General features: G+C 47.3%; 1 protein-coding gene across 4 annotated transcripts in view; it reads right to left on the reverse strand.

The window, feature by feature from the left end:
- NPR3 (natriuretic peptide receptor 3) overlaps nucleotides 1-10,730 on the reverse strand; it is a 67,484-nt gene extending 56,754 nt beyond the window's left edge. For 2 of the 4 annotated variants that reach the window (XM_044779447.2, XM_044779446.2), the window contains exon 1: nucleotides 9,940-10,730. In XM_044779447.2, the coding sequence (XP_044635382.1) occupies nucleotides 9,940-9,961 (22 nt within the window). In that variant the 5' untranslated portion in view covers nucleotides 9,962-10,730. Of the gene's footprint in view, nucleotides 1-8,227; nucleotides 9,444-9,939 lie in introns of those variants that run through there. The other 2 variants (XM_014833246.3, XM_014833247.3) reach the window with 2 other exon arrangements.
- Between the last annotated feature and the right edge of the window lie 2,550 nt (nucleotides 10,731-13,280).

Consider the following 13,280-nt stretch of genomic DNA (forward strand, 5'->3'; position numbering starts at 1 on the left):
CAATCCAAACTCGTACAGATCTATAACTGTGGGATTAGGTGTTGTTTGTGACTGGAGATACGGTTTTATATTTGGGATAAATAGTCAAATTCCAAGATGCCTCAGTGAGGAAGCTTTCGAAGAAACTTCTCCTTACTTGTTATGACTTAGATCCTTGTTTTAATTTGGATAAGGGGCTGAGACTGGTCAAGTTCGAAGAGCGTGGATTCCGAGAGTGGGCAGCTCCAGGACGCTCCAGGAAGCACTGGTGGACTGGCCCCTGCAGCCATCATCATTTTTTGATCAATTGATCATTGTCTGGAGTCTGGCTCTAAACCCCCAGACACAGAACTTGCTTCTGTCGGCATGTAAAGAGGAGAGTCACTGCTTGGGGGCAGAGTGCAATAGCTAACTCAGATATTTTTAGATAATCTGAAATACAGATTACTTAATTTCAGTGAGGACCAGAATGTTTGTATCAGTGAGGACACAACATGTTTGTGTCAACATGTACCTGGGCATGCTAACTGAGGAGCCAAATTAGGATGTTAGTGAGGATGAAATCAGAATCAGGGACATCAGTAGGAGGATTCAGGTATCCAAAGACATCAGGCCTTGATAACCCTAAGCATCCAGCTGAGAGCTACACCTGGCCCAGGACCAAAGAGGCTGTGTCCTCAGGCTGGAGCAAGGCTTCCCTAAGTCCTGGATGTGCTCTGCCCAACACTGACCTTGCTCTCACTTCTTTTTCTATTTTTACAGGCCTGGCCCATCTTCTTCCCTCTATCCTCATCACCACCAAGACCAACCCCTTCTGATGGACACATTCCTTCTTTGAATGCCAGTACCTGCTTGGACTGAGTCAAAGTGACCCAGAGCAGCATTGTGTCTATCTGAGCAGACTTTGATTTCTTTAGATCTCATCCATTTTGTGTTGACCATGCAGTTCAACTCTCAAAAGGAAACCCTGACTTCCAAGTTCATAGGCAGGGTATTGTTTTTCTTCCATAAAACAAACCCATAATGCACACTATCGTCCAGTTTAAGTTGCAGCAAGCATTTAAGGACACTCACAAAACAGTAAGAATGCAGAATCCTTCTAGATTTGTAGGATGCTACCTAATCTGTTATAGCTGTTTCATTCATGCCAAATTCAACAGCAAGTATTTTTAGCAATCTATCAAAAGGTCTAAAATACTTTTCACTGAAATAGCTTTCTCTTCCTACTCATGTTTCATCAGTTGATATAACAACAAATTAAATTATGTACTTATGACAAATAAGCACAACTGGCATAAACAGATTTGGGGACAACTCTTGGAAAGTATATGGACAAGTGTGAGAAGTGTGTGGACATACTCAAGAGAAGTATGCGAGTTACCAGTGTTCATCAACAGTCAACACAGTTTATGGAGAAAGACAGAGCATCACTAATCCTGCAAGCTGCTTAAGTGGAGGCCAGTTAAGACAACTTCTTATGATCTCACTTATATGTGGAATCTAGCAAACAAAGGAACAAACAAAACTAAACAGAAACAGACTCTTAATACGGGAAACAAACTAGTGGATGCCAGAGGGGGAAAGGGTTGCAGGGAGCGGGTGAAATAGGTGCAGGGGATTAAGGGGTAAAAAATTTCCAGTTATAAAATAAATAGGTCATAGGGATGTGGTGTACAGCATAGGGAGTACAGCCAATAATATTGCAATAACTTTGTATGTTGACAGATGGTAACTAGACTTAGTGTGGTGATCATTTCATAATGTAGATAAATAGCGACTCACTCTGATGTACACCTGAAATGGAATATTATTCAGCCTTAAAAAGGAGTGAAATTCTGACACATGCGACAGCATGGATGAACCTGGAAGACATTATGCTAAGTGAATAAGCCAGTCACAAAAAGACAGATACTGCACGATTCCACTTATATGAGGTACCTAGCGCAGTCAAGTTCATAGAGGCAGAAGTAGAATGGGGGTTGCCAGGGGCTGGGGGTGCAGGCAATGTGGAGTTAGTGTTTAATGTGCACAGAATTTCAGTTTTGCAAGATAAAAATAATTCTGGAGATGGACAGTGGTGATGGGTTCACAACAGTGTAAATGTGCTTAATGCCATTGAACTGTACACTTAAACATGAGTAAGATGGCAAATTTTATATTATGTGTATTTTGCCACAATTAAAAAAAGAAAAAGTGGAGGGAAAAGCAATTTCTGCTGTATTTAGGTATATTTAAATATATAAATACTAACTTTTTTTAGTCAAATTGTTAAATTTTGGAAAGGGGGAATGATGGTGTGATTTGAAGTTTCTGGATAGACTTTTCATCATTCTGCTCTATTTTTTCCTCCTGGTCAAAGAACTTGTGACGTTCCATGTCATCCTCCACTATCTGATTCTCACAGTGCCTCTGTAAGTGTCTTCTCCCCATTGCAACACGTTCCTGCAATCACTGAGAACAGCAGAGAGAAGTGCAAAGGGGTAGCTGTAGAAGTCACTTCAGAGAGCCAAAAACACTCTAAGTAGCAAAGCTGAGTTAGAGGAATGTTGTTTTCCCAGTCTCAGGTTTCCATCTGGAGCAACGTCCAACAGGGTGACACTCCTCATCTCTCAACGTGTCTTCATCTATCCCTCTCCCCCACCTCCCTGGAGGAAAAGGAGTGAGTTGTCAGATTGGTGAAACTAGAAGAAACCACAGGGCATACTGGACTCAGCCTCTCTTCCCTCCTCTTTGGGGTTTGTCTGCTTGCAGAGAGCGCACGTTATGGGTGACTTCTGTCATGTGGCAAGGGGCCTGTCCTGGAATGGGGGTCTGCAGCACTATTTGTGATTTACTGGATGACCCTGACTAATTCTAAGGGGAAATAATAGCAAGGAGGCCCTTTTGGTGACAGATCTAGATCCATATTCTCCAATAGGTTTTATCAGTGATAAAAACAGTATTTTCATATTGTCCATCTGACTCCTGCATCCATCTTATATTTAAGTCTAAACTTAGAAGGGAAAAGAGATGTTACTTCGTGGAAGCAAAGCAAGATATGCCACACACTTCAAACTGAAAATATGATAGCAGAAATTAAAAACTAAAACTCAGGGGCCAGCCCCAGTGAGCTAGTGATTAAGTTCAGTTCAGTGTGCTCTGTTTCAGCGGCCTGGGTTCAGTTCCCAGGCACGAACCTACACTCCTCGTTTGTCAGTGGCCATGCTGTGGTGGTGGCTCACAGAGAAAAAGAGGAAGATTGGCAGCAGATGTTAGCTCAGGGCAAATCTTCCTTAGCAAAAAAAAGAAAAAAGAAGAAGAAGAACCTCAATATAGTAACTTTGGGGGTAGTCAAAGAAATATCTAAGTAAGAGAAATTTTTTGAAAAAAGAGAGGTGGTAAACAGGAAAAAAAGGATAAGAACAGTAGTGTCTCAATCCAGGAAGACTAACATCCAAACAAAACAAATTCTAGAGAGAGAGAACAGAGAAAATGAAGGGGATAAAAGACATAATTTAAGAAATTTTCCCAGAACTAAAAGACGTGAGTTTCTGAACTGAAGAGGCTTACCCTACAATATCGTAACATACATAAAGCAAAATAACTGGCATGAAAGTACATGATAATGAAAGGTTAAAACATTGGGAGCAAAGAGAAGGTTCTGAAAAATTCTAGAAAAAGAAATAGATAAACAATAGGTCAAGAATCTGCATCAATTCAAGCTTCCTAATAGCAACACTGGAATTTAGAAGACAATCCTTCAAATTCTGAGGGAAGATGATTTCCAACCTACAATTGTATAATTATGTATAAGGGTAGGAGGAAGAAATTTTCAGTCCTGAAAGGTCTCAAACTTTAACTCTCATCCATCCTTTCTCAGAAAGCTCCTGGAGGATGTGCTCCACCAAAACAAGAGTATAAACCAAGAAAGAAGAACACACAGGGATCTAGTCCGAGAGAGAGAGAGAGGTGATGGGAGTTGCAGGAGGGTGTTGAAGAAAGAACCCAGAGTGACAACTGTGCAGCATGCTTAGAAAATAACCAAACTGGAACGACACAGGAGGCTTAAAACAGAATTGGTAGATGATTTAGTTATAAGCCCATAGGAAACTAAGCAAACAAACAAAAACAGAATTTGTTTTTAACCTCAAGAAAAACAAGTAGGACAATAAAGAAAATGTCATCATAGTAGTCTATACAGCTCAGCTACAAGTAGCATTCAGAAGGTGATAATAATATAGACACTGAACAGCGAGCTAACTAAATGTTTTGACACACCATATTGGAAGGATGACTAGAAGGAAAGCTTGAGTGTGTGGTTAACAGGCAGTAAAAGAGAACTAAGTCATCATCTTCCCTGGGATGACAAGAGATAAGACCCAAAACCGAAAAAATCAAAAGTAACATGTTATGTAGAGGTATGAAGTCAAATACTCACAGAAACAGCTACAAGAGTTGAAAACAGTTGCCTCTGGGAAGTAAGAAAGGGGGAGTGGGAGACGGGAAACTCTTGCTCCTAAAAAGACTTGTGTCACGTCTTCCCCTGCTGTGTGTTAGTTATTTTACACTTATCGTGGGTTCTTTGCTTAAACGGTCTACTGATCAACCACAGGGTCATTTACTCCAGCCTAATTCTAAAAATAAATGACTCTTGTGCTGATTAAGTATTGTTATCTCTACAGTTGTTGTGCAGGCCCAGATTAATGACATATTACTAACTAAAAGGATAAAACTACAGCCCTTCATACAAAAATGTTTGTGTGTACAATACTTCTAGTTCTGCATCTTATAAGGTGTATAAACAAAACAACTACTGGCTTTTATTGCTTGAAAATAATATTTGTTTTTAAACTTGCCTTTTTAAAAATAAATTGATCATTGAGTGTGGAATACTGAGGGCAGTAGATGAGGGTATGAGGGAATCCATTTTAAATAAAGGTCATTATTTTTAAAAATAATATATACTCAGGTGTGTGTATTCTGGTGATACTATATGTTAGCGAAAGACATGAGAGAAACAAAATTTTTTAATTATTGACTTTGATGGAAAATCCCTGAAATGAATGATTAATATCCCTCAGTTTTTCATTCTGCAGTACAGCAGATAGCCAAATGGTATTTTTTAGTCATATTATTATTTGGGAGGGTGGCATCATCAGGTTTTACCCTGTGAGAGAGTCAAACATTTGTGATCCGATTTTACAGATGAATTTAAGTCCAAAACAGTGCTAAAAATGTAATCTCCAAAAGGGGGGAAACTCTCTAGTTCTATGAAGTTTCATATGGAATTTTCTTTTTTTGAGGAAGATTAGCCCTGAGCTAACATCTGCCGCCAATCCTCCTCTTTTTGCTGAGGAAGACTGGCCCTGAGCTAACATCCATGCCCATCTTCCTCTACTTTATATGTGGGATGCCTACCACAGCATGGCGTGCCAAGCAGTGCCATGTCCCCACCTGGGAGCTGAACCGGTGAACCCGGGCCGCCAAAGCAGAACATGCAAACTTAACCGCTGCACCACCAGGCGGGCCCCTGGAATTTTCAAAGACAAAAATATGGTCGGGTACGTTTTTACACTTAAGTGAGCACAAATCACAACCACTTAATGTCAATTTGATGAGGCCTGATTGTCATCTGCCTCACTAACAGAAGAGGAAATTCAGCCTCAGAGAAGATGAGTGACTTGCACAGGCCACACAGCAGCTGAATGGAGACTCCAAATCCAGAACATCTACTCAGCCCAGGGGTCTTGCCCCCAGGCCTGCCCTCTCCTTCTGGTAATGGGGATTATCATCATATATGTAAAATATAATAAAACCTCACGTTTACTGAGCACTGAGTATGCATCTGGCATAGTTCCAGTGCATTCTGTGTGTTAACTCATTTAATCCTCCCAGCGTCCCCAAGATGGGGGTACCCCGACTACCCCCACTTTACCCGAGAAGCCGAGGTAAAGAGGTTTAGTAGCAGCCCAGGCTTCCTGCCAGTGAATGCCTGAGCCAGGACAGGCGCTCCGCACATCCAACTCCACTGAACCCCTCTACTGAACCCCGATTTAACCCATTAATCGCTTATAGGGAAGTAATGGTGATTAGTAAAAGATGAAAGATCCCCAGAGAGCTTTGTATCCAGCCACTTTCTCTCCAGAGAGTAGGGAATTTCGGTGGGCCGCGGGCTTAGGCAAGAAACTATTTTATTTTCCACTTCTGAACATCTGCCAAGTCGCTGTTGGAAATATATTTTAGAGTAAGAATGGGAACCTTATCACCTGTAAAACATGCAGGTCAGCTGAGCAAACTGTCACCACTAAATCCAAACTTGGAAGAAAAGAAAAAAAGCAAAGAGACTTGGGAACATGTAATTAAAAAATCATGAGCAGCAGCAGACTGTGGCCCAAGCTTTCTGAAGTCCCCAGGCCCACCAGGGCACTGACGCCCTCACTCCCCACTGGCCTCAGCCACACCATTGTGAGGCTGAGGGGCCTGGTGGCCAAGATCTGCCCTCATCTGGGCCGACGATGAATCCCAGGCCACGTGTGCAGGGGTCACTGCCTGCATGGAGCCCTCCACGGCGGTGGCAGCACAGACGCGCTGGCAGACCGCGGATCTCGCCCGTAGGGGGACACACCCCCATCGCCAGCCGCTCCAGCGAAGTCTCCGACTCCTAGCTCCAGGCCCTCAAACGCTGAGAGCTAAAGAATCGGCTTCCGGGGATAACAGAGCAGCCCAAGGTCTGCAGGGGTCTACAGTAACCTGGGGACTGAGAAAAGGGAGAGAAGTAGATGTGGGTTTCTCGGCTGGGCGTGGCGAGTCCGCAGCCGTTGGATACAAGTGCCCTTTTTCATCATCAGCAAAGCCGGCGCCCCGCCTGCTTGGCTGGCAGGGAATCGGCGCAGACAGCCTGGAGTTCGAACGCTTAAAACTTGGCCATGCATCCCCACTGTCAACACCTCCCGCCTCTGCGCTCTAAAGAGTGCGTTCACTCCGAATCCAAGGTGGCCAAATTGGGAAGAGGGACGGCCGCGGCGCCATCCTCCGTGGCGCCTCTGCCCATTCCCACCTGTTCCAGAGGCCCTCCAGCCTCCGGCTGCGCTGCCTCCCACCGGCAGCGCCCAGGTGGGAGCCCCACTCCTGACTCAGCCCCTCTCCCCTTGGGTCCCCCCTCGTGGTGTCGTGGGGAGCTTTGCCCAAATTGCGCCAGCGACAATCCAGGCGCGTGAGCGCCGAGGGGAAGCAGGGGCGAGATTCCCCGAGCATTGCGCACGCCAAACCTGACACCCGGAAAGAGGGAACTGCGCTACGCTGGGATCTCAGCCCGCCTTCCGGCAGCGTGCTCCACAGTACAACCGGCCGCACCGGGGGCTTCCGCGCTTACGTATCCGCGACCACCCGCTTCTCCTCCCGCTCCCTGTAGCCAGAGCCACCATGCTCAGCCTTGAACTCTTTGTCCAGTTTGGTGGTTATTCGAACCGTCACAGACCCGCGGAGAAAACTTGGGGGTCCCGTGGAAAGGAGGTTCAGCGCCTGCTTCTCCAGCGCGCGCTTTCGCAAAGCCTCGCTCCTGCCGCTTTAGAGACCGCGATGCCGAACGCGCTGGGGAAAGTGAGTGTCGCCTGAGTCCAGACACAGAGAGGCATTTTTGGTACAAACCACAGGAGCTCGTTTATAAAGGGCTAGAGGGGCCATGGAAGGAATAAGAAGGGCGATACAATGAGCCTTTTAAAGAACGCTGGGATCTGTGGAAGGAGCAGCCAGGCAACCCCGAGACCCCAGCTAGCCAAGTGGCGGCGCGCGCGCTGTAGCGCATCTGCATGCACTTCCGTAGTAGGAGAGGGCGCACGTCGGGAAACGACCGGGTAACAAGTTCTTTCGGCCTCTGCACGCTTTCACACCCTGGCTGGGGCAGGGCACTGGGAGTGAGCCCCTAATCGTCAGCCCGGCGCCGGTGAAGGGGAAGCGAGGAAAAAATACTCAGGCGGCACCTGTCAGACCTGGGCATGGGCACACGGAAACTACGGGCTCAGATGCCCCTCCCCCAGGTTCCATCACCTCCCCAGGACCCTCTACGTACACCCCGCGACCGCAAGGAGCGGTGGTCAAAGGTCGTCGCAGCCAGGCAGCGCATACCCAGGGGAGTCCCCATGCGCGCCATCCCCAGGTCTTCAGTGCCGCAGGGGGTAGTGCGGTCTGCAGAAGAGCGGACCGCTGTGTAGGGAGAGTCGCAGAGAGCGGTTGGGTTAGGGCCGGGGGACAGGAGCGCGCTTCTGCTCACCTCGCTCACTGGCCTGGATGTAGCGCACGATGTCGTCCAAGTCCAAGTCTTTGGTCTCATCGAAATTGTAGGCGGACGTGTGCAAGCCCTCCTCCTGGAAGACCTCGTGGACCCCCTCGAGGGTGAAGTAGCAGTTCCGCTCCAGCCTGTCGTCGCTGTAGACCAGCGCGGCACGGCTCCACTGGTGGTGACGGAACAAGGCGAGCATCATCTCGCCCATCTTGGAGTACGCGGGCGCCACGCGCGTGAGGTGTGAGTATTCAGTGTCCTTATGCTGGAAGCCGGCGGCCAGTGCCCCGGCCGACAGCATGGGCAGGTCCCAGTGCGCTGCAAGCCGGGCCACCGGTGCCGCCGCATACTCGCACACCGGCCCCAGGATAAGGTCCGGCTTGGCGCCCCGCGCCGCCGCCACGCGGTCCACCAGGGTGAAGAGTGCGCGGTTGCCGCAGTCTGAGTCTTCGTAGGCCACCTGGAAGTGAGTGCCGGGTGGCAGAAGCCGCCGCCCGGTCCCGTTGCCCTCCACGCTGCGCAGCGCGTATTCGATGGCCGGCCGCACCCGGGCCAGGGAGAACAGGTACGAATCGTCTTGGGGCAACAGCACCAGCACCTCGATCTTCTGAGGCGGCAGTGCCTCTCTCTCCCGGCGCCCGCCGCCCGGGCCCGCGCCCCCGCCGCCACCGCCACCCGTGCTGCCAGTCAGCAACGCCCAGCTGAGCAGGACGCACGCGGACAAAGTGAGCACCAGCAGGGACGGCATCGTGCCGCAGGAAAGCGCCTACCCTCGCTGCTGACTCGCCCTCTGCCCCCCACCCACCCTTCCTCTTTCCTCCCCACTCTTCTCTCCCAGGTCCCTGCGCCCCCTTGGGCGCTCTAAGAAAACAGAATACCCCCTCCACTAACTTGCCAAAAGATAGAGAGGAAGAGTCCTTCTTTGCAATCTCACTCGTTTTAAAAAAAAAAAAGAAAAGAAAAAGAAGAAAAAGTTCACCGGGTGTAAACCTGTATGCCTGCAATATATTTATATATATACTTATAAATATATATATATTCGTCCTCCCTTTATATATACTATTTTGCTCAGAGATGGCTTCCTATTTGGGCGTTGCAAAGATTGCTTTTGAAAGCGTATTTGTAAAAGAAAAAAAAGTTAGACTTGTCCCAGTGCTTGTAATTGACGGTGCATCTCCCTCGCGTTTGATCTCATTGATTCGCGCCGGTTCCTGGATCCATAGCCCGCGTTTAAATAGCGTGGCAGCGGCGGAGCGTGTTACCACACATGGCGCGCCGAGGCCGGGCTTGTATTTCCAGCGGGTGGGGGTGGGGGGGCTGGGCTGGGGGAGCCTGTCATTAACATTCTTACATCAGGGCTCCTCCCCGCACCCCTACCCTTCCCACCCTTCCCCTGTCCCTAACCCCCACTCCTCGCCAGCCCTCCGCATTTTCCTTAAAGCCGCAGTCGCCCACTTCAGCACGGGCAGGAGCCCGCACCGCACCGCCTCCGGGGTCCCCGCCTCTCCCCCGCCCCGCACGCGGCAGCGCTCTCTCCTGTTCCGGGCTTTAAAAAGGAAATGTTGGAAAGTAAAGAAATGCGCGCAGGCACACATACACCGTGCAAAAAAAAAAAAGCAAAACACAAAAGGATTAGAGAAAGGGGGTGGTCCTAGAAATTGGTAGCTTCGTTGCAAAATTCCGCAGGTCCTGCTCCCTCTCACCTCTTTCGCACTCCGACCACATTACCTCCTGACGCGCCAACTCTGGGCAGGCACCCGACCTTTCTGTCCCCTGGCGCAAGGTCAGGGAACAGGGACAAAGGTCCCAGTGCAGACGGCTCGATCGCCGACCTGGAACGTCCAACTAGCCCGGGCGTTAACTGGCGCCCATCCTTCTCCCGCCCTCCTCCTTCTCGCGCCAGGCTTCTCCCCCCCGGCCGAGCGGGTTCGCGCTGGAGTCGCAGCGTTGCGGGGACATTCCGCGGGCGCATTGCGAGCAGAAAAGCGAAACTTGTTGCTCCCAGAGGCGGGAGAACGATTCCGCTTCTGGAGGTGGCAAAAAAGCTTGAAAAGCATCTCCAAGGCGTCCTCTGGGCTTTGTTTGCTAAACCAGGTAACTAAATAAAGCGATCTTCTCCCTAAATCGATACTCCGAGGGTCCCCTGGGTGCACGCGCACGCTCCGGTCCAGCCCCTGCGCTCGGAAATCCAGCCGCTTCTCCTCGGGGGCGCGCTAGACTCTGTGCTCGCGGTTCTGGAAAGCGAGAGGTCCTGCGTCGGAGACCCAGTCCAGCCGCTGGTCACATCCACAACAGCAGTGGAGACAAGGATGGAAACGGCCGTGAGGAAGTCCGTAGCCAGAGGAGCCTTGCGGGGTCCTCCGCGCTTCAGGGCAGGTTCGAATGGAACTTGACCCTCTGAACGTGCTAACACCCCGAGGTCATTTGCGATGTGAACTGCTATAGTGGACGGGAGGATTCTGACACTTAAGTCCCGCAAATTAAAATAAATTGAAAATGTTTTTAAGTGGTCTTTCATTTGACTGGGCGTCCCTGTCCACGGCTTTCTATTAGTCTTAGACCAACGCCCTCTTTCGGCAGAAACTTGCAGCCGACTCGTATCCCCAGTGCCGCCTCCCCAGGCGCTGCGTCTGTTTTTGTTGTTTAAGCCGAGGCCTGAGAGAGCAAGACCTCTCACCTGTGACGGTGAAAAGGCAAATGGGGGTTTCCAGAGATGTGGCAACTTCAGGCACCAGCGTCGGTCGCTATGAACGGCACCCTCCTTATAGCTCTTTCTGACACCGTTAATGTTACTGTGGGTAACGTGTCCTCCTCTGGGTCGTTTAGACTTCAGATTATGTAACCCTGAATCTTCAGGTAGGACCTTCTAACTCCTGCGAGAACTGTCGCTTTCTTAATTAGAGCTGCTAATCAGTAGGAAAAGGGGCATCTGCATAAAATTTAATTCCACAGAGAGGGTAATCCGCACACACTGTAAATTGAGATTTAGAGTTTCCCAGCAATTAAGTCATCCCTAAACTCCTGGGCAGAATGAAGGAAGGGAGGGAGAAAGAGAGGAAGAAGGGAAGGAAGGAAAGAGAGAAAGAAAGAACAAGGGCTAAATCTCGAATTCCAAAGGTCTTAATGGATTTCAAAACTAGTTGCCAGGAGACGTGAAGGCACCAGGGTTTCCTATTACTGCTCGCTATGCCCTGTGTCTGGGGAGCACCGGCCAATGGCGATATGATTCTGCATACTGGGTAGCGTGGGCTTATTCGGAGAGTCTGAGGTTTCAGCGGCCCCTGGTGTGAACGCCTCTCCCCTTCCAGGCGCTGCCCAGCCGCGCCGAGGGTCACCGGCAGGGCAGAGCGTTTACGTGTGAGCGAGTGTCCAGGCTCTCGGTGGCCTTTGGATCAGAGCTCTCAACTTCCAGCTTGTCACTCAAGAGCACCGACAAACCAAGCTGTGGAAGGGAAGAGCCCGCACACTAGACAGCAGAACAAGAAAAGCCAGTGTTACAGACTTTTGCTGATGCTCAAAACACCCCTTAAATTTTTGCAATGAGCAGAAATTAGGATTTTTTTTTGAGTTATAATTGACATGTAACATTATATTTGTTTCAGGTGTACAACATAACCATTGGATATTTGTATATATTGCGAAATGATCACCACACTAAGTGTAACATCTGTTATCTCAGTTACAAAATTTTTTTTCCTGTGATGAGAACTTTTAAGATCTACTCTTAGCAACTTTCAAATATGCCATACAGCATGATTAACTATAGTCACCATGCTGTACATTGTATCCCCATAACATTTACTTTATAGAAATAAGGATTTTTAAAAATGTTTTTCAAAGGAAAATATGCACAAGATTATAAGAAGACCCACCAAATAATCTAAGCATATGGCTTTTAGTGTTATGAGTTTGTTTACTTCCCATCAAATTAGATTTTTCCCAAGAAGCTAAAAGTTTGTGTAAATATTATGAATATCATGGAGTTCTCCAAACGTAGGACTGGAAATTATTTTAGAAGTCACCCAGCCTGACACCCTTCCCTCTCTACATGAAGAATCTAGGGCAAAGGATATACATGGCACTCTTAAATACCTCTTCATCTCCTAAGAATTTTCTTAAGTGGGATTGGATTAGAAATAAAACGCACCACCTACTATACTATGTAAAAGAGGGTTGGGAACAAACCTAATTTTCATTAAGTAATAACATTCTTTATATCAAAATTTTATTTTATATGGAGCTAATTTTTGAGGATACACAACACAGTAAGAAAATTACTAAAAGATTATAATAGAATTTTTTGCAGCATTATGATCATAAAGATGAATCAAACCAAGAAAGAAGAAAAAAAAGAAAATAGAAATAACATCCCTTGGACTCAATTTTAAATATTGCTCCTTTCGATTCTGTAAAACACTGAAATTCTTTTTTTTAAAGAAGCACTTTTTTTTAACATTCAAAAGATTGCTAACCCTTTCACTGAGTGAGTTCTTTCTAGCTACAGTTGCTGAATGAAAACAAAAGAAAGTTACAGGGAAACAGTGCAAAATAAAATAAAACTAGCCAAATGAAAGGCGGTCTTAGCCCTAAACATGATAATACAGAAGCTAGTAGACTTTTTATAGGATTTAGAAATATTTTCATCAGTATCCACAAACTATATTTTTTAAACTTTAAGTTACTAAAATAAGGTGGCAAGTTTTCTATAAAGTATTCAACTGTTTTCCTACTCTGTGAAATGAAACCAGTGTCCATATGTGATTCCTCTGCCACCAGGAAAGACGGCAATATATAGGGCACCTCATCACGCAATTTTTTGAAATGTGCTAGAAATGCTATCAGAAGTTTTTTCCACCAACTCTAATAGTCTGTATGACCTTCTCCCTTAGAATCCTGGCAGCACCTTCTAAAGGAAGAACTCTTCCAGATTTTCAAAGAGAATCTCTTGTCCCTTGTTAAGCCAGCCCTGAAGTCACATTGAAGAACACCGCTGTGAAGCCTGTGGCTCACAAAGAAAATACCTTGTGGGGACAGAATTGTTGAA

This window comes from Equus asinus, chromosome 10, assembly GCF_041296235.1.
Source record: "Equus asinus isolate D_3611 breed Donkey chromosome 10, EquAss-T2T_v2, whole genome shotgun sequence".
Classification (NCBI taxonomy): domain Eukaryota; kingdom Metazoa; phylum Chordata; class Mammalia; order Perissodactyla; family Equidae; genus Equus; species Equus asinus.